This window comes from Xenopus laevis, chromosome 6S, assembly GCF_017654675.1.
Source record: "Xenopus laevis strain J_2021 chromosome 6S, Xenopus_laevis_v10.1, whole genome shotgun sequence".
NCBI classification, from domain to species: Eukaryota; Metazoa; Chordata; class Amphibia; order Anura; family Pipidae; genus Xenopus; species Xenopus laevis.
Window position 1 is genome coordinate 5509582 of NC_054382.1, and position 21671 is coordinate 5531252.

General features: G+C 39.6%; 1 protein-coding gene across 6 annotated transcripts in view; it reads right to left on the reverse strand.

The window, feature by feature from the left end:
* Positions 1-21671, reverse strand: part of LOC108719653 (obscurin) — a 133989-nt gene that overhangs the window by 110890 nt on the left and 1428 nt on the right. For all 6 annotated transcript variants that reach the window (XM_041567330.1, XM_041567332.1, XM_041567331.1 and 3 more), the window contains exons 2-6: positions 12852-13986; positions 6678-6947; positions 6128-6388; positions 2500-2805; positions 1161-1427 (exon numbers count right to left, since the gene is read on the reverse strand). In XM_041567330.1, the coding sequence (XP_041423264.1) occupies positions 1161-1427; positions 2500-2805; positions 6128-6388; positions 6678-6947; positions 12852-13977 (2230 nt within the window). In that variant the 5' untranslated portion in view covers positions 13978-13986. The remainder of the gene's footprint in view (positions 1-1160; positions 1428-2499; positions 2806-6127; positions 6389-6677; positions 6948-12851; positions 13987-21671) is intronic.

Consider the following 21671-nt stretch of genomic DNA (forward strand, 5'->3'; position numbering starts at 1 on the left):
GAGCTCTGCGGAATTCCATTTTACTGTTCTGACACAGGTGTGCTCATTTTTGGGAATTTCTGTAATTTGTCATTCCATCATATATGTGCACATACTTTGCTATTCACTCTAACATTAATGTATTCAAAGAGCATGTACAGGGCACTACATTTGTTCTTCTCTGAATATTTATAGTGATACGCAAAAGCTGCATCTTCCATAATACTTAGCGTGGCAATTCATTTTCCCTATAATAAAATAAATATATAACCAAATATGGGCATACACAGTGTACAGAATAACATGTCAGTGGGGCTAATTTAGCGTAGGTGTTAGCGTGAGCAACGGCAGTTACCGATACCACCCAATCAGCAATTGCTTTTGAACAGTCCATAACAAATTAGAAAATGCAATCAAAGACCTAATTAATTTTTATTGGTAATTGTAGTTATGTTGCACAATTAAAGAGGAAAAATAATTAATTTCATTTTAGGAATTTCATATTATTGTTCTATAAATGCAATGTATAGGAATTTCCTTAAAGGGATACTGTCATGGGAAAAAGATTTTTTTTCAAAATGAATCAGTTAATAGTGCTGATCCAGCAGAATTCTGCACTGAAATCCATTTCTCAAAAGAGCAAACAGATTTTTTTATATTCAATTTTGAAATCTGACATGGGGCTAGACATATTGTCATGTGACTTGTGCTCTGATAAACTTCAATCACTCTTTACTGCTGTACTGCAAGTTGGAGTGATATCACCCCCTCCCTTTTCCCCCCCAGCAGCCAAACAAAAGAACAATGGGAAGGTAACCAGATAACAGCTCCCTAACACAAGATAACAGCTGCCTGGTAGATCTAAGAACAACACTCAATAGTAAAAACCCATGTCCCACTGAGACACATTCAGTTACATTGAGAATGAAAAACAACAGCCTGCCAGAAAGCATTTCTCTCCTAAAGTGCAGGCACAAGTCACATGACCAGGGGCAGCTGGGAAATTGACAAAATGTCTAGCCCCATGTCAGATTTCAAAATTGAATATAAAAAAATCTGTTTGCTCTTTTGAGAAATGGATTTCAGTGCAGAAGTCTGCTGGAGTAGCACTATTAACTGGTGCATTTTGAAAAAAACATGTTTTCTGATGACAGGATCCCTTTAATATAATGAATATTTACCTTTCACCATGAGCTTAGCACTGCTTTCGATCCCATTACTGTTGAATTTCACTTCCGTTTCATGGTCAGCTTGGGTGATGCTCTGAATAATAAGAGTGTGAGTATTTTTCACCCGCCTTATAGTGTATCGCTCACTGTTCTGAATTATTTTTCCATTGATCAGCCAGACGCCTGAAGATACAGTGCTTAGGTCAATTGTAAATGTTGCCTCACCACCCAAAGTGACTTCCGCAGGCCTTAAAGGAGTTTTAACAGAAGGTACGGGTTCTAGAGAAAGAAAAGGTAATGGAAAAACAATAGTTAGTAAGTCCTACCAAATAAACCATAACAGGCTAGAAATGTAATATATCCCTGCTGAAGAACTAGGAAAGGCAACCGTTTGGGTTGAGTCAACTGTTAAGGCACATTAAATAGTATGTGAGCAAGAAAGATAGTCAGCACAACCTTGTAGAATCTTTTCTTTTCTCCTGTATCGAGGTGCAGGTTCCCCAGAGGCCACTTACCACTGGTTAATATGACAAGAATTAAATTGGAACAGCACGACTAAGGGTTTACTAAGGGTTTGAAGTGAAGTCAAAGTGAATTTTGAATTCAAAAACTTCGAATTTCAAAGTAATTTTTGGGCACTTCGACTATCGATAGAATAGGCCAAAATTCGATTTGAAATGAAAAAACTTTGAATATTCGACCATTCAAAAATCGAAAGTACTGTCTCTTTAAAAAACTTTGAATTCGCCACTTCTAGACTAGAAGTCGAAGTTTTTTTTTGAAAATCGTTTGATCGATCGATTTCTACGATCGATTTTAATTAGATCGAAAACAGCTAAATCCAAACAAAAAAAACATTCATCTGTCTAATTTTTTCAATTCGATGTTCGAATTTCGGCGTTTTAGCACTTCAAAATCCGACCCTTAGTAAATGTGTCCCTTAATCTTCTTAAATTAAAAATGCCTTTATTGCAAACTTCTGGGGCATTAAAGCAACGTTTCAGGCCTCACGTGGCCTTTTATCAAGGCACATTAAACAAACCACATCTGGGTTGTGAAAACAGTAGAGGTAAGTGACAATATGCCTTTAGTTGTTTTCATTTCTTTATGGTACATTACTTTTAGAAGCATAATTCCACAAAAAGGCTGATGAGCTTGATGGCCACAGGCCAGATATGGGCCTCAAAATCTATGGCCCTCAGCCTGTCTGCCTACTTTATAAGCTCTTATATATGGCACTGTCATTTTAATTGTATCTATCCCATTTTTAAGTCCCAGCATCAGGAGTTATCTGAATCTCTGCCTATTCAGCTATTGGTTAGCAGGTTATAAGTATGGAAAGGAAACTCACCAAGATGCAGAGTTCCTGGGAACTCAAGGTAAGGGCTCTGCCCATAGGTGTTCACAGCACTGACACGGAAATGATAGCTTCCTTCATCAAAAACATTGTTGATGGTGAACTGCGGAACAGGCACATTGGTTGATTCGTGGCATCTTAGCCAGGCGGTGGCTCCAAGTTTCTTACGTTCTACGATGTACCCATCAATGGGCACGGGTCTATCCATTGGGGGAGGGGACCAGACTAATGTAACTGATGTTTCTGTTTTATCCTTCACCATGGGGTTAGTGGGCGCATTAGAAGGGGGTTTCCGTAAACCTGCAAAAATAAGAACATTTTTTGAAAAAATTTTATTTTTGGGATAATGAAACAAAATGTAATTCTAATCAATTTTCCAATTTAAAAGGAAATAAATGTTTTCAGGTAGAATGTCAAGCTGCAGGGATTACAGTCGATGTTGAGGGCAACCATTCAAAGGAGGACCTTTCAACCCCCATTAATTCCAACAGCATTACATATGTAGCCCTACTATTACTTAATATATGATCAAGAAAACCAGTTTTTACAGTAGGGTTTACCAATATAGGAGCTTCAACAGTATACAGGACCAGGTTGCCATAGAACGGTGGCCAACAAGTATAGAGAATATTTTTGTATGAGAGTGGCTAATGACAAATCGAAGTCTAAATGTACAAGCTGTAAAAATAGTTCAACATGGATCAGTTTCCTTCTTGCCCACGATTCTGAAACATACAGTTGAATGCAACATGACACTGTGTGTCATCACCCGGTAGTAATTGAATTAGGATATGTGCTTCTGACACTCAGCTTTACTTGTCTCAAGTATCAGTAGATCTTTCTCTCTGCTTAGCAGGTCACATTTTAAAATGTTCCAAACTGAAACAAATATAAATATCTTAATTCTGGAATATTATCAGTAAAGGAGCTTTAATAGAGGATGAACTGGATTCAGAACCTGGGACCTTAACTGGAAGAGGAATGTGATCTGTGCATTTGAAAAGGGAACCAGAGGCAAATCTTCAACCAGGGCCAACGAGGCTCTAGTAGTTAAATCAACAATATTTAAGGTTTACTACGGGCACAGCATTTAAATCTATGGTTGCCAACAGCTGGAGCAAACATGTCTTTGGGGCAGGGAAGAAAAAAAGGTTTTACTGAAGTAAGCACAACACAGTACAGGTATGGGATCCATTATATGAAACCCATTATCCTTACGAGAAGGCCGTCTCTTTATGGAAATAATCCAAATTATTAAAAATAATCTCCTTTTTCCCTGTCATAATAAAACAGTAGCTTGTACTTGATCCCAACTAAGATATAATTAATCCTTATTGGCAGCAAAACCAGCCTATTGGGTTTATTTAATGTTTCCATGATTTTCAAGTAGACAAGTTATGAAGATCCAAATTACGGAATGATCCATTAATCAGAAAGCCCCAGGTCTCAAGCAAATATACCTGTACTTTAAAATACAGAACATTGCCATAACAAAATCCAGGGTCACCCTGACATGACCATATAATAAAAGGGCACACACATCCAAAAAAGACAGAATTCATGCTACAGTGGCCTTAGTGGACAAACAACTATACACCGTATACTCTACCTGTCCAACTAATGTACTAAATAGGTGAATTGAATTTTTTTTAACCTTTATCGTGACATGCTAAATGTGAGAGAACAGGTGGGCTGAAACTAATGAGCTTCAGATAAACTCCTATCATTTCTTCATCATCAAACATGCAGGTTTCTAGAGTGGTTTGAATTTGTCCTTTATTCAGTCATAAAATGTAATTGTAGGCCCCAATGGATGTCAGTTCTGTAATATAAGCAAACCTTCATTTTCCAGCCTGCCTTACTAACAGAGATCCTCCATTCCACTAAAACATTTTTTTTTTGTTGTTTTTGTAAAATTGAGCCCTACATTGCTTAAAATGTATTCCAGTTTTACAGAGTATCTTCAATGCTGAAATTAAAGCTTTCTATACATAATGACATTCCATTTGCCGTCAGACACACTAGTATATATGTTGGGAGTTCCTAGCATGATTCTCTACAACTACAAACCAACTGCAACACTGAACCATCTTGCGTATTCTTTGGCCAGATCACCACAGTTTAAGGATTAGTAAGGTCAGTTAAATATAGGGCCCTTGGCACCATGTACTTGCCATTATCTGTTGGTTTAAAAAGCACTCTCAGCTTTCTGCTGTACTGGCATTACTTTGGAATGGAGAATGTTGTGGCCATAGAACTTGAAGGAGGACCAGGTATTAATCTCATATCAGGAACAGGAACGCAATAACGTCCTCCATCCAATTCGACTTTAAGTCACTCTGAATATTTCTAAGATCACGGTTTGTAGTTTCACAGCAAATTACAATTAAGCCCAGAGCTCAGAGGCGTAGATAAATGCTTAGATAGATAGATGATTTATATATAGAAAGATGGATCATTGATATATAGATAGATAGATGATTTATATATAGATAAATAGCAAAATAGAGGGATAGATTGATGATTTATAGATAGATAGATAGCTAGATAGATAGATAGATAGATAGATAGATAGATAGATAGATAGATAGATGATTTATAGATAGATAGATAGATAGATAGATAGATAGATAGATAGATAGATAGATAGATAGACAAATTGATGATTTATAGATAGATAGATGTTTAGATAGATAGATAATTTATAGATAGACAGATACAATAGATCGATGATTGAGAGATAGATCGATGATTTATAGATAGACAGATATATTGATGATTTATAGACAGATAGATTTAGAGGAATAGATTGATGAATTATAGATAGATAAATAGATAGATGATAGATAGACAGACAGACAGATAGATAGATGATAGATAATTTATAGATAGATGAATAGAGAGATGATTTATAGGTAGAGGAAAAGATCGATGATTTATACATAGATAGATAGATGCTTACATAGATGGCCAGAGAGATGATTTATTGATAGATTGATGATTTATAGAGAAATCGATAGATAATTTATAGATATATAAATAGATATATGATTTATAGATAGAACGATAGATCAATGATTTATAGATAAATACAGTAGATAGATTAATGATTTATAGATAGACATACAGATACTTAGATAGATGGATAGAGATATGATTTATAGGTAGAGGAATAGATCGATGATTTATAGATGGATAGATAGATAGATAGATAGATAGATGGCTAGATAGATAGATAGATAGATAGATAGATAGATGGATAGATAGATAGATAGATAGATAGATGATTTATAGGTAGAAGGATAGAAAGATAGATGATCTCTGTCTATTGATAAATGTCACCCACATCAGTTATAAAATGGACTGAGATAAGGAAACAGAAGTTGAGTGCTGATCAGCAAAGACAAGGCTGTATATCTGGAATAAGACCATATCATTAATGACACATATCCTTACATTTGCCATTCTCAACACTGTATGTTTATTTAACAGTGTTTTGATTGTCACTATGCACTTAAATCTTTATGTATTATTGCAAGGATAAAGGTTCAATATACCTCCAGCCTTGCCCCTCCAATCTACCAATTGTACCTAAATATCCAATGTATTTGTGAATACTTACAGGTGACAGTGAACTTGGTGGACGTTCTACACTCATCGGCTATGAAGGTTATCTCTCCGGCATCGCTATTCTGGCATTCGCGGATGGTCATAGTGTGCTGTTTGCGTGAGGAACTGATGGAAATCCGTCCTCCGGGTTTTACTTCTTGACCATTGTTTAACCATTTGATTTTCTGGCATTCATTATCCAGCTCCACGCAGAACATGGCTGTATCACTGATCGGAACTGCTGTCCTTCTTGGAAGCTTTTTGATGATGTTACCTTTCAGGAAAAGAGAAATAATTTTTATATTGTGGTCTGAGTAGACCTGGGTCTTGTAGGGGAGAGTGAATCCTCCTGTGCATTTGGGGTGTGGATAGGGCTCAATTATGATCATTGTTACTGACATGAATATTGTGTTCAGGGAACAGTGCCTCCTGTCAGTGTGCAATATATCTAAACAGAAATATATATATACACCATAGTATAATTTTTAGAAGGTGGAACCAGGCAAGTTCTGGGCATGATGTGAGCCTGGAAAATTATGAAAGCCATAACAACTTCTACATACCTTGAACAGAGAGCTCAGCAATTGTCCTGCTGCCTTCCTTCATTTCACAGATATACACGGCATCATCATCAGCGGTGACATTCTGTATGGTGAGCCTTCTGATGGATCCCTCCTCTTCAATATTGTACTTGGAACTTTGCTCGATCTGGGTTTCCTCCTTGTACCAAGATGATTCTGTGATGGCGCTTGGAACCTCGCATTGGAAGGTGGCTGATTCTTTCTCTCTGACCTCCACATCTCTCAGTTTTGTTTTGAAAGGGATTCTAGGTTCTTGGAGAAGAAGCAGAAGAAAATGATATTAGGATAGTAAGGAACCACAGGAACTCATTAAGGGTTCAAGAGAATGTACAACTGGGAGCAAAAAATACGAAATAATCTGTAATAGTTTGTAATCATCATCATTTGCCACAGACACCAAATTTCTAGTTGTGATTTTGGAATTTTGCAAACTGCAGTGTTGACATCAAGACCAATAGAGGCAAAACACGTCTCAAGGATTCTTTACTCACCGAGTGTAGGAGGAGGTTCAGGTGCACCACCCTGAACCTTCAGCTGAAATTATATTAGTAGTATGAGAAGGTATTCAAGGACCAATCCTCCACACAATGCTGTTAATACCAAATAAAGATTACTTTCTTTTACATGTCTGTGTGGAAGATTGGTCTTTGAGTGCCTGCTCATACTACTAATATGGTTTGACATCAAGACCATCGTCATCACTAGGAACCAAGAGGTGCATGAGTCAAGGCCAAGGCTTGTAATGTCAAGACTCAAAACAGCTTTGAGACTCTGGGACTGTTGCCAGTAGCATCTAATCTCCAATTAGATTTTAGAAGTCTATGATACATTGGAAAATGAAAGCAAATACCTAATTGGTTGCTATTAGCAACTGCACTGCTACAAACTAGCACAAATGATAGTCAATAAGCCCTTATGATTAAGATTGTGTTACATAACAGCGGAGACAAAACTAGGACTGATGACTTTTTGTTAAGGCCTGGCTTGGCTTTGGATTCAGGACTTCAAGACCTTAATGTCCAACACTAAATCAATAAAGTGTGCAACAATATGGGACTTTCAAAATTTCAAAATTTCACTTGAGCCCAGTTTTCATACCAAGACAATCCTCAATTGCTACAAACCTTGTTAACGGTTTTCAGGTGGTGGAGCCGAAACTGTGTATATAATTTAAAATAATGTACACGCAACAAAACATACTGTAGTTCAGGGCTGCCCAACTGAAGGCCCGTGGGTTGCTTAAACTACACAGAAAAGATTGAAGAACAGTGTAGTTCATTCTGCACAAGGGAAACTATAATTTCACCAAAAAAGCAGTTGTTTCAAAACTAGGGGACGTGTTGCTTTAGAATCCTGACATTTCTAGTAAACTTAAACTTAAAGGGGTTGTTCACCTTTAAATAAACTTTTAGTATGATGTAGAGTGATATTCTCACCTGCACAGGCAGCAAACAAGCCTGATTACCTAAACATATCAAAAGCTTAATATATCTATTTTTTTCCTATTTCTTTTATGTCCAAGAACCCTGGGGGCATGTATTGTCTGTCACCTTCCTCTGGCAGAGAACATAGGTAAAAAAAGAAAAAAAGAAATAGAAAATATTTATTTACATAAATAAATACCCAACTAGTTTCAACACAAGTTTTTAGGGGGTCGGAAATGCGTTTGGTATTTATGTAAATAGATATTTTCTATATTTTCATAATGTGAGTGCCCTGCTTCTTTAACTTATGTTCTACTTGAGGATCTCACTGGTGACCCCTGAAGCGACCGTTATCATCATTATTATTATTATTATTATGATTATTAATAATGTATAAAGGTATGCACCCCCAACTATTAAACTGCTCTGGCAGAGAACAGCTGCAGAAATAACTCTGTTCTCTCCCCTTGTCACCAATCCTAATACCAGTAAATGGAAAAGTGACAGTTGCACCAGATTTGCCACCTTGATTTTTTGCAGCAATTGTTTTCTTTCGGGGTTTTTGCCATGATTGGCACCAATGTGATAATAGTGATAAACTGCTAAAACATCTAAGCAACCATACAACATTTTTGGCCAAGCCTACAGTAGGATTTATGGGCCAAAGAAGATACTTGCATTACTACAAAGGTTAAAGGAAAAGTAAACCTTTAAAATTTGAGAAAAGTTTCTAATTTTTTTCCTAAGCAGAAGAACATCAGAGCAGCCTCTTTCTTTCTCCTGACAACTTCTTCCTTGACTCAGACTGGTTGTAACAAAATTCATTCATATTATCCCTTAATATCTTGGAATTAAAAATAAATAAATAATGAATGTACATTGCAAAAGTGCTTAGAATTAGGGATGCACCGAATCCAGGATTCGGTTCGGGATTCGGCCAATATTCTGCCTTTTTCAGCAGGGTTAGGATTCGGACGAATCTTTGTGCCTGGCTGAACCGAATCCTAATTTGCATATGCTAATTATGGGGATGGCACTATTTCACTTGACTTTTTGTTACAAAACAAGGAAGTGAACCAATTTTTTTCCACTTTTTCCTTTCCGGCTCCAAATTTGCATATGCAATCAGGATTCTCCAAGATGGATTCGGGAATTCGGCATCCCTACTTGGAATAGCCCCCTCATCAATTTTACAAGTAATACTATTATTGGTCGGGTGGTCCCTCACTCCAAAGACATCAAGGCTCTATCGAACAGAGTCAGTGGCACCGTCCAAGCCACACAATATCCAAGGTACAAGCAAAGTTCACTCTGGAGAGCCAAATTAAATCCAGTGTACTTTATTCAAACACTCAAACACAACATGTTTCGGACAGACATGTCCTTCATCAGGTGCTCATCAATTTTACATTCATTTATTTTAAAGGTTCCCTTATCCTTTAAAGTAATCAGATTACTTAAAGTGGACGTAAACACTCCAAGAGTCAAACCGGGGTTTAGATGAGAGTGAGATAAAGGTGCGCTCCAATGGAAACTTTTTGTAGTTTTCCTAAAAATGATAAGTTGCTTCCCGGCTGACTTGAAACCAGGGGTGTAACTACAGAGGAAGCAGCCTTTGGATATTTTGGGTGCCCTTAAATTAATTTGCTGTGGGGCCCAGGAACAGTAACACTGCTTGAAACTGACCGAATTTGAAGGCTAACTCTTATAAAAGCATTCAAAATAGATTATAAAGACCAAAGGAAGCTTTAGAATTAATGGCTGCTCAAGGCAGATGTAAAGTCGAGGGTGATATGAATTGTGTTCTACAACGCAAGCCTAGTCATCATAGTGGTACAAATGGGTGTAGGTTGGTGCAAGTTCTATTGTTTTGACTTCTGTAATATTTGTGCCAAGTCCTGCACCTTGAGCCTTTATATCTGGTTTGGCTGATTGTACCAGAGCAGGTTGTTTTTTTATATTTTCATTTTATTTATCTAATTAAAGAAAATTGTTCAATAAACAAGAATAAGTCATTGGAGATAAAAGGTGAGGGGGTAAAATATAACTAACTAGTTGGAATAACATACTGCTTAGTACAAATAGTACAGGTCAATATAATGCAATGTAACATTTAAGAAGTACATTAAAGTACGAGTAAATGTCAAGGCCATAAAGTAAGGAAATTAGGAGTCCATGAACTGTAAATGAGTGAATGGATCCTATCTCTTTCAGCATTGTTCAGAAATTCTAATTACATTTTCCATTTTGAGGTGCATTTTTCACTTTTTTTTTTATGTTTTCAGATCTGTACTTGAGTGCTTAGTTAGTACATAGAGCCTTCGATTCTAAAAGAGCCTCCTCTAAAGAAGGAGGGGAGGCTTCTATCCACTTTTTGAAAACAGTGAGGGTCACTGATTCTTGGATTTATACAGTATATAGAAGATTTAATGTTAGAAAAGAGCAGGCTCTTTTAACAAAAAAAAAACATTGTCTTGAAAATAAAACAAATTTGGTGCTCAAACTAGGTTCTTGCCTATTCAAAAGGTTTCCACTGCCTTGACATTTTAGTATATGAACCCAACGCCCTCTCTCTTTGAACACGATCATCCTACATAGGACGATGGTGCCTTTCAGCAATCGCCAACTGGTCACAGAAGCGTAACGTTATCTGATCATGTCCATGGGAAAATCCTAAAATTAATGCATAATAATACCATCATGGACACACAGCACTTTCTGAGATTTTTGGGCCTGGTTTCAGAGAAGTCCATAGTTGTGAATCAGCCAAGCTGGTGGAAAGTGGTGGGAGTGGAAAAAGACATTTAAACAATCTAAGTTTAACTAAATGACCAACTCATTCCATTCTATTTTTGAGCTGAAGGCAGCTTGGGAGCTGAACAGCCTGATGGAATTTACATAAAGTATTACTTGACGGACATCTACCAAGTCACAGATGTAAGTAAATACCAAGTGATAGAAAACAAGGTCTATAGAGGCTAGGTGTAAGGACCCATGGACCCCAAAACACATGGTTTAGATGTACAGTTCTTAATGGATTGTGTATGGAATGTTGGCAAAAGCTGTAACTCTTTAGACTTCCAGGATACATTCAGGTGTAGGAAATGGAAATGGAAAGTGTGTGTTGGGAAGACATTTCAGCTAATATTAATTTCCCATTGTAGGTATAGGCCCCATGTTCACTAAATGTTGACATTGCATTAGCGCCCACATACTTTGGAGTGCACCACATCATATAGAGAAGAAGTACTGGAATAAAAATAATTGAATGAAGTAATGGCAAAATCCTGGAACCAAACAGCAATCCTCAAGAAACAGTGGTCCCCAACCAGTGGCTCGTGAGTAACATGTTGCTCACAACCCCTTGGATGTTGCTCCCAGTGGTCTCAAAGAAGGTGCTTATTTTTGAATCCCAGGTTTGAAAGCAAGTTTTGGTTGTATAAAAAACAAGTTTATGTCGAACCAGAGACCCCTGTCGGCTGCCAGTCCACATAGAGGAACTAAATATGCTTTATTTGGCATCCCCTGGTGAACTTTTTTTCATGCCTGTGTTGCTCCCCAAATCTTTTTATTTTTTTTCATGGGTAAAAAAGGTTGGGGACCTCTGCTCTAGAAGGACTTTAATAAGCCAAAGCAAGACATATACAGCCTTGCATTTAATATAACAGACATATGGAAACCATTCAGCGATACTTCCCAGAATATCTACCACTCATAAAGTTGACATTTATGCATCTAGAGGAGCAACCACAACTCTAACCTCAACTGTTCGTCAGGTCAGGCCCTGCGGCCACTACTCCTAACCTCCACTGAGGACCAGCCCAAAAGTTTACAAAACTCATATACAATGCCAGTCTAGCTTAACTTGTAACAGGTCTTCATTTTCTATTTGTTGAGTTGTTTTGGCTGACTGGTGCAAGCAGGCAAATCTAAATGCAGACATTGACTCCAACCAGGAAGCAATTTGTATGTTAAGATGAAGAGCAAATAAGCAACTGCCTTAACAGAAAGATCAGCTTGGGTTTTAAAATTCCATCAACATTTTAAATATAATAGAGTCTAATATTGTCCAACTACATAGAAAACATTGGGCAGCCCTCCTCAGTATCAACATAAATAGGTTTATTACACACAGTTTTACCATAGTTAATAAACCTGTCGCAACCAATCACTAGTTGGCGGTTGGGTGTAGAAACCCAAAAACAGAACATTAAGGGGTTTATTCATTAAAGTCTGAATGCCAAAAACTCTTTAAAACTACTATAAAATCCGAATTTTTTGTGGAAAAAAACCATGAATTTTTTGGGATTTCTTACACCCCAAGGATGGAAAAAGTCAGAATCTGAAAATCCAGCATCTCAGACCTGTCGAGGTTGTATATAAGTCAATGTGAGAATTCACAAAGAAATCCTGTTTTTGTGAAAAAATCAAAATCCGAATTTTTCAAGTTTTCACCCGCACAGGAAATTTTCTGGAAAATGTATTGATAAATAAGGGGAAATAACCTGTGCGGATTTGTTTGGAGTAGATTTCAAAAAATAATGAGATATTTTCAGATTTTGATGAATGACCCCCTTAATATTTTAGATTAATTGGAGTTTAGTGGATAGATGTCAAGAAGCAAGACGAAGAAAGATGTATGGCTCCTGAGCATGGAAGAATAATAAACTAACAACATATTCAATATATTTCAATTTTAGACACATGCAGAGAGTTTTCCCAAAGTCCTTACCATTTACTATAACCAGCACTGAGCTGTAGGTCTGTCCCGCCAGATTAGAGGCTCTGCAGGTGTACAAGCCATTGTCGATTTGCTTGCAGAATAAAATTTTCAATACAAAGTTCTCTTGCTCATCCTCATAAATGACATGCCTCCGTCCCTCTGAAATAATGTCGCCATCCTTCTTCCAGACAATTTCAGGTTTGGGCTCCCCGGTTACATAGCAACTCATTTTGGCGTGCTTTCCTTCAGTTACTGTGCAAGTACGGGTAAGAACACCAAATGTTCCATCACGACTTATTTTTGGTGTGAGAGAAGCAGCTCTTTCATAGTCAAGACTCAAGCTAAAGCCCAGGCTGGATACTGGATCCACAGCTCCATACGAATTAGCATTGGTGTCAACAGTACTAATGACTGATGTGTCTGATTTCCTCATTTCTTCCCGTCGTTTTTGAAGGTGAGATAAGAGAGAAGTTGTTTTGGCATAGGTAGGTTCCAGAGCAGATGTGCTGTTGGAAAAGGAGTCAATCAACAATGATGCGGAAGCAGTGGCTTGGCCTACAGGATTCTCTGCCCGGCATAAATACGTTCCACTGTCTGAAAACCTTATGCAGTTTATCTTTATAGAGCTGGACTCTCCATTATCTATAATCCGAATGCGATTTGAGTCAAAACTTTTGCCAAGAATTTTCCCGTCCTTTTCCCATTTCACTGCGGGTGGGGGATTGCCTTGGACCCTGCACTGAAATGTGGCATCTTCTCCTAGATTAATCTTTGTGGTGATCGGTTTCAAAATAAAGAAGGGTGCGCATTCTGCAACAGTGCCTTCCTTTTCATCCCCTACTTTGATGGTGATGGCTGCAAAGGCTTCACCAATGGTGTTGATCGCCCGACAAATGTACTGACCACTGTCTCCAAATTGTAGATCATAAATAGTGAGTCGATACAGGTTGCCATCTTCAATCATTTTGAAACGACCTTCGGATTTGATTGGGAGTTTGTCCTTATCCCATGTGACTACAGGAGTTGGGTTTCCTATAATCTGGCAGCTCAGGGTGGAATCTTTCCCCACAGACATCATGAAGGCCTTGGGCCTGGTGAGGAACCGTGGCACCCCGCTAAATGAACTGTAATCCATTTTGGGATTCTGAAAAGAGAACAAAAACAAATATTGTGTTAAATATTTCCATAATTATTCATTTAAAAAATGCTTATGAATCAAACAAGGGCCAATGCTGGAAAGATCACCACCTATTGGCTGAAATCTGAGACTTGGAATTCTTAACAGTTGACCAGTGAAGGCCTGGTTTGATAGCAAAGGACAGCTGACTTCCAGGGAAAATTTGAAGTCAATGGTAGATCAAGGTATGATCTGAATAAGGCTATCATCGCACACTAACAAACAAGCCACACTCAAAAGTTTTAGTGCACTGAGTAGGAAGCTTTGAAATAACTTTATGGTACTGCTGTTTTGATGCTAAGGCCAATGGCAAGGGTAGACCTGTTGCTAAGGCAAAAAACTTCTGACTCTTGGTATCAAGGTGGATCAAGCCAACAATGAGGCTCCTGGCATATTAAGAAGATCTAGGTTTTAAGAGTACTTTGATGCCTTTCACAATGCATTCCAATCCTGGAAAATAGGCATAAGAAATAATCAAGGGGAATCCAATTTTGGAAAGATCACCAACTTCTTCCTCAAAAAATGAGATTTGGAATTCTTTAATAGGAGGGATTCTTTGCTACCTGATGAATATAGCATTTTGACAGGAATAGTCCTGTTTTGAGGGCAAAGGACAGTTGACTTTGCATGGGAATATGTGGGGTCATTGGTAGACCAAGGCATAACTTGTCTAGATCAGACCAACAACAAGGCTCATAGCACAAGGAGAAGAGATGTGGTTTAACAGTACTTTGATGTATTCCACAATTAAGCATTTCACAAACAAACAAGCTTTACTCTGGAGCTTAAGTCGAGTGGGAAGATCAAAAAGCCTTCTGACCTACTGATCTACATTTTAGTAGATATTTGGTTCTTTTTGGAAGTCCATGGTTAAAGAAATTGCTACGCTTTGCTACAAGATGATACTTTATGAAGAATTGTTTAGCTACTCCTCATTCATCCTGTAATAGATAAAGATGTGGAGTTTTGGTGTGATTGCTCAAATCAGTAATGCAGGGCTAGTACCTACATCTCTCCTGACTGCTGGCTGGTCTCTTCTCTATTTAAGTTGAGTTAAGATGGATATACAAGGGAGGATTTTGGATGGCAACACAAAAACTACCATCCTAATATCCTCTAATATTGACTTATTCAGATAAATGTAGAAGAAGGCTGGAAAATGGCATTGTAGGAGGACAGGTTTGGGGAGTGCATATGATCCTCCACAAATTAAACTGCACAGGCGCCCGCCCAAGCGATACAACCAGTGCCCAAGCAGGAGAACAATTATTTCAGCTCAACTTTACACAACGCCTGGGAGACCAAATTGGACAAAGACCGACTAATATGGCAACCTTGTCTGTCTTTTCTATGTATGAATATACAGATTCCATATAAATATTTGTATATGTAATTAAACAGACGGTGAATAATGTAGAACCAACTGGGTGCCTCATTGATATCTGGGAATAGATATTGGCACAATTAGAGGAACGTATAGATTGGGATTAGAGCAATGATGTATCTACATACAGGTATGGAACCTGTTATCCACAATGCTCGGGACCTGGGGTTTTCCTGATAATGAATCTTTCTGTAATCTGGATCTTCATACCTTAAATCTACTAGACTTGCATTTAATAAGTAAATGCCCACTCCTGCCTGACATGTGTCACAGGTAAGAGATTGGCTGGGGAGGAGGAGGGTTTTATTAGCTTCTGAGGGTGGTGTATTGGGGTGTGAGGGACAGATTGTGGTGATGGGGGAGATGTTGCAGTGGGAGGGTTGCAGGGGGGCAGGTTGGTGGGGCACCGGGCCAGTTAGTATTGTTTTTGGTGGCAATACTACTTGCCCAGTCCTGGTGTGGAGGCCCATGATTACTGATGGTAGCCCTGAAGGGGATCACTCAAACATGAACAAAAGAACACACCCGCACACGAGACTTGTATCTGCAGGGCAAGCCCTTGCAAAAGTTTTTACTGCGGTGGTGCAATGTTACGGGGCTCCGCCCCTTTGTCAAGCATGACAAAGGGGCGGAGCCCAGAAACGTTGCGTCAACGCAGTAAAAACTTTTGCAAGGGCTTGCCCTGCAGATACAAGTCTCGTGTGCCGGTGTGTTCTTTTGTTCCAGTTACCGGGAGGTTACCGTATCCTCCATCCATTGAGCACCGAGCTAATCTATATAGCTGCATAACGGGTGTGCGAGGGTCTACTCCAATTGAAAGATCACTCAAACATCACATGATTTATTGTTTTCAAGGGCATCACTCTTGTATTTTGTGGACTTTTCTCTAGAACCATCAGTCCAATACACACACCCATACAGATATGCATCTGCCAGCTCTCCCTTGCCAGCTATAGACATGAATGGCTCAATCAGACAGATGAGTTTATCTGCTGCTGGTCTAATAATGGTACTGAACTACAACTCACTACATTCCCTGTGCTCCAAAACACCCCACCTAATGTTCCACCTTGATATTTGTGTAGGACACACAGAGCTCGGAGTGCCAAGTGCACAGTCGGATCTGTCACTGCTCATTTAATTCAGTCACAACTCCCTCGTCTCGGAAAGGAAATTCTGTACAAATCCTGTCACCAAAATAAACTTCTTAATCTCCCAGCAATGCCCACATGTACCGTCCTACTAATTCTCCTACACTCACGTCACTGACATTAAACACTGACATAAAGGAGTCGGCAGTCACTGTGCAGGGCAAAAACTTTCTGCTATGTCGACCTTACGGAGATGCAATACCCTGCAATTCTGCTTAGTACATGGGAAACCCTATGCTGAGCGAGTTCTGTGGTATCAGCAAATTTAGGGGACTGTTCCTGCTGAATTGTGCTTAGTACAGGGGATACCTATGCTGCCATAGTTTTATGGGATCTCTCTGTACAGACTATGAGCAAACTTAGGGGACTGTTCCTGCTGAATTGTGCTTAGTACAGGGGAATACCTATGCTGCCATAGTTTTATGGGATCTCTCTGTACAGACTATGAGCAAACTTAGGGGCTGTTCCTGCTGAATTGTGCTTAGTACAGGGAATACCTATGCTGCCATAGTTTTATGGGATCTCTCTGTACAGACTATGAGCAAACTTAGGGGCTGTTCCTGCTGAATTGTGCTTAGTACAGGGGAATACCTATGCTGCCATAGTTTTATGGGATCTCTCTGTACAGACTATGAGCAAACTTAGGGGACTGTTCCTGCTGAATTGTGCTTAGTACAGGGAATACCTATGCTGCCATAGTTTTATGGGATCTCTCTGTACAGACTATGAGCAAACTTAGGGGACTGTTCCTGCTGAATTGTGCTTAGTACAGGGGAATACCTATGCTGCCATAGTTTTATGGGATCTCTCTGTACAGACTATGAGCAAACTTAGGGGCTGTTCCTGCTGAATTGTGCTTAGTACAGGGAATACCTATGCTGCCATAGTTTTATGGGATCTCTCTGTACAGACTATGAGCAAACTTAGGGGCTGTTCCTGCTGAATTGTGCTTAGTACAGGGGAATACCTATGCTGCCATAGTTTTATGGGATCTCTCTGTACAGACTATGAGCAAACTTAGGGGACTGTTCCTGCTGAATTGTGCTTAGTACAGGGAATACCTATGCTGCCATAGTTTTATGGGATCTCTCTGTACAGACTATGAGCAAACTTAGGGGACTGTTCTTGTGCCAATGCATCCAATGACAAGGCCTGTAAAGTGATTTATAAAGCTTTGGCAGGTACCAAAGTTTGTGGTCAGCCATCCAGGAAATATTGGAGCCATATGCAAGACTGAAACTGTTTCTTATTAATCACAAAACAAATTCAAAATCAAAAAAATGAAGGTTTTCTTTCCCTTTAATGAGTACATGAAGGGACAGAATCAACATACAAAGGGGCTGAGAATAAAAATAAAGGTGCATCATCTACAAGGTGATGGTTCTAAAGTAATGGCCTGACCAATGGAAACAATCATAGAATTTCCATGAGCATTCAGCCAACAAGCGACGCTCTTTCACTGGATTAATAATGCGGCACAAGGTACTGAGTGCAAGTGGCAAGTACAAGTCGTCTGTAGAACTAACTGGCCCTGCTTGTCTCCTCGACGCAGGAGGTAGAAGAGCCGCATTTCTGAGATTCTATAGAAATTCCCCGGAGCGGTGCAGTTCTCTACTAACAGGAGCACCAGCCTGGGGTATAAGAGGGTTGTGGGGGTGATTAGCAATTAGGACGATTACTTTAAATGACCCATCAAGCAGAATTCACACAAAGTGCCCCCTTCAAGGCTAAGGGTCCCGTGTGCCTTACACTTAATTAAGTTCAAGAGGTCCCATGGGACTGCGACTTGAAACTGGTGATTAAAGGAACTCATCCGTCTGCGTTTGCCTTAAATTATACAGTGAGGTTTCTTTTCCCAGATCAGATTCCACATCAATATTTATGTCTGAAATTAAACAGACGGAGTATAGGGTACAGCCAACTGGGTGCCCCACTGATATCTGGGAATAGATTTTGGCACAATTAGAGGAACGTATAGATTGGGATTAGAGCAATGACGTATCTACAGGTATGGGACCTGTTATCCACAATGCTCGGGACCTAGGGCTTTCCAGATAATGGATCTTTCTGTAATTGGGATCTTCATACCTTAAGTCTACTAGAAAATCACGTAAACATTAAAAACACCCAATAGGCCAGTCAAAAAGGATTAAAGGGGACCTGTCACTCCAAAAAAATATTCCAAATTCTATTTTATTATGTTAGTCAAGCAAATTAAACTTTAATTACTCTGTATAAATTATTTAAATCTTGTTTCCTTCAGTCTGGGAATTCATAATTATAACAAGCAGGCAGCTTTTCTCATCTGTGTGACCGGGTCCACTTTAATTATATCTTAGTTGGGATCAAGTACAAGCGACTGTTTTATTATTACACAGAAAAAGGACATATCTTTTAAAAATCTAGATTATTTGGATAAAACTAGGAGTCTATGACAGATGGCATTCCCATAATTCAGATCTTTCTGGATAACGGGTTTCCGGATAACGGATCCCATGCCTGTACCTGATATTGCAAGCCAGTTGATTTAACTGATTCATCCTGGAGGAGACCTGACTCCTGTTACTTTGTTGTTTTAGGAGTCGGAGCCAGAGGACAGAAAAGGATAACCAGACAAAGCTCTCAATAGCAATTACACTTACAAAACCCAGTGGAAAAATGAAATGAAGGTATATTGGAAAGTTGCTTAGAATGAAATTTTCTTTCATTATGTAAAAATGTGTCTTGGGGTTTATATCCCCTTAGAAAAGCTCATCAATCTCCGTGTAACAGATTACCTGACGTTAAAGAAATCTCTTATTCCCATTAGTGTCAGTGTTACATACAGATCATTCCTGTACCTGTGTATCACGGACAGACTGGGCCACCCAAGTCCCACCAAAGGAAACTTAGGGGCATAGTTACAAGACAAGGTAAAGGAAAATTGAGATCATAAAACATGGCATGCAAGGGAGACAGGGGAGGAGTGGGTCCTGTCTACATCTTGCTCTATGGGTTCCATGTCACTTGACTGTCTTCATCTTGTCCTACTGTTTCCATGTCACCCTACTGTCTCCAACCTCCCCTACTGTTTCCATGTCATCCTATTGTTGTTCCACTGTTTCCATGCCACCCTACTGTCTCCATCTTGTCCTACTGTTTCCATGTCACCCTACTGTCTCCATATTGTCCTACTGTTTCCATGTCCCCCTACTGTCTCCATCCTGTCCTACTGTTTCCATGTCACCCTACTGTCTCCATCTTGTCCTACTGTTTCCATGTCTCCCTACTGTCTCCAACTTCCCTTGCAGTTTCCATGTCACCCTATTCTCTCCATCCTGCCCTATTGTTTCCATGTCACCCTACTGTCTCCAACTTCCCTTGCAGTTTCCATGTCCCCCTACTGTCTCCATCCTGTCCTACTGTTTCCATGTCACCCTACTGTCTCCATCTTGTCCTACTGTTTCCATGCCACCCTACTGTCTCCATCTTGTCCTACTGTTTCCATGTCTCCGTACTGTCTCCAACTTCCCTTGCAGTTTCCATGTCACCCTACTGTCTCCATCCTGCCCTATTGTTTCCATGTCACCCTACTGTCTCCATCCTGTCCTACTGTTTCCATGTCACCCTACTGTCTCCAACTTTCCTTGCAGTTTCCATGTCACCCTACTGTCTCCATCCTGCCCTATTGTTTCCATGTCACCCTACTGTCTCCAACTTTCCTTGCAGTTTCCATGTCACCCTACTGTCTCCACCCTGCCCTATTGTTTCCACATCACCCTACTGTCTCCAACTTTCCTTGCAGTTTCCATGTCACCCTACTGTCTCCATCTTGTCCTACTGTTTCCATGTCACCCTACTGTCTCCATCTTGTCCTACTGTTTCCATGTCATCCTACTGTCTTCAGCCTGCCTTGTAGTTTCCATATCACTCTACTGTCTCCATCTTGACCTACTGTTATCATGCCTCCCTACTGTCTTTATAATGCCCTACTATCTCCATATTGCTGTACTATTTTCATATCATCGTACTGTCTCCATCCTGTTCTACTGTTTCCATGTCATCCTATTGTCTCCATCTTGCCCTATGGTTTCCATGTCGCCCTACTGTCTCCATCCTTCCCTACAGTTTCATATCACTCTACTGTCGCCACCTTGTTTTCATGTCTCCCTCCTGTCTCCATATTGCCCTGCATGTAATCCTACTGTCTCCACTGTTGCCCTACTGGTTCCATGGATACTCTAGCTATTTCCATGTCTGTCCCAAATGGGAGCCAGCAAGAATACTTCTTCTTAATCAGGTCAGATAGTTGCCCATGGTGGTGGCTGGCACATGCAGGGTTAATACCAAAAATTCTTTTAGAGTGACAGATTAGTCAGTTGTCAGGGAGCGGAGAGTTAACAGAGCTGCCCTGTGAGTTGGCTCTCCCAAAATAGTCCCAGCTGTCTGCCTCCATCTCGGCCGCATGGCCATTTGTAGAAGCGCGGGGCTGAAGGGCTCACAGTTTGGCAGCTCAGACCAACCCACCTACTGATACCCGCAAACACTCAATAATAAAAGAGTGCACAAAGCAGCCCCCAGCCCCTGGCATTCCAGGAGAATACAAGATCATCATGCATTTAATATTGATCAAATACACAGGCTAATTAGCACAACAGAAACCAGTGTAGTCTGCAGCATACATTTACTAATTTAGCTACATTGCTAATTTAACATCTGCATCTCCTGCATCTGCAGAAATGTATTCTTGATGTTATTTATTAATGCTTTGTATTATGGACATTATAATTAAAATAAGGTAAGGAAAGGCCGGCATTGCAATTCTACAACTCCCAGCTCAGTGCACAAGGGGATTCTGGGACTTGTAGTTTGGCAAAGGCGTGAGAACCTGTTGCTCGGATAAGACAACAAATAACTCCTCAAAGGAAATGCAGTTTCCAGTTTGGCCTCTGTTAATCTCCTGTATGGGAGTGACCTTTAGACACGCCCACTGCGCACATACTAAACTGCGTGTGATTGGTTATCTGTATTTATATGAATTTAATCTGCTGAGGCCTTCTCAGCCCCACAGTCATAGGTTCCTTATATTCAGATAATTTGCACCCGCAGTGCTACAGTCATTATCCCTCCCCAGTGTC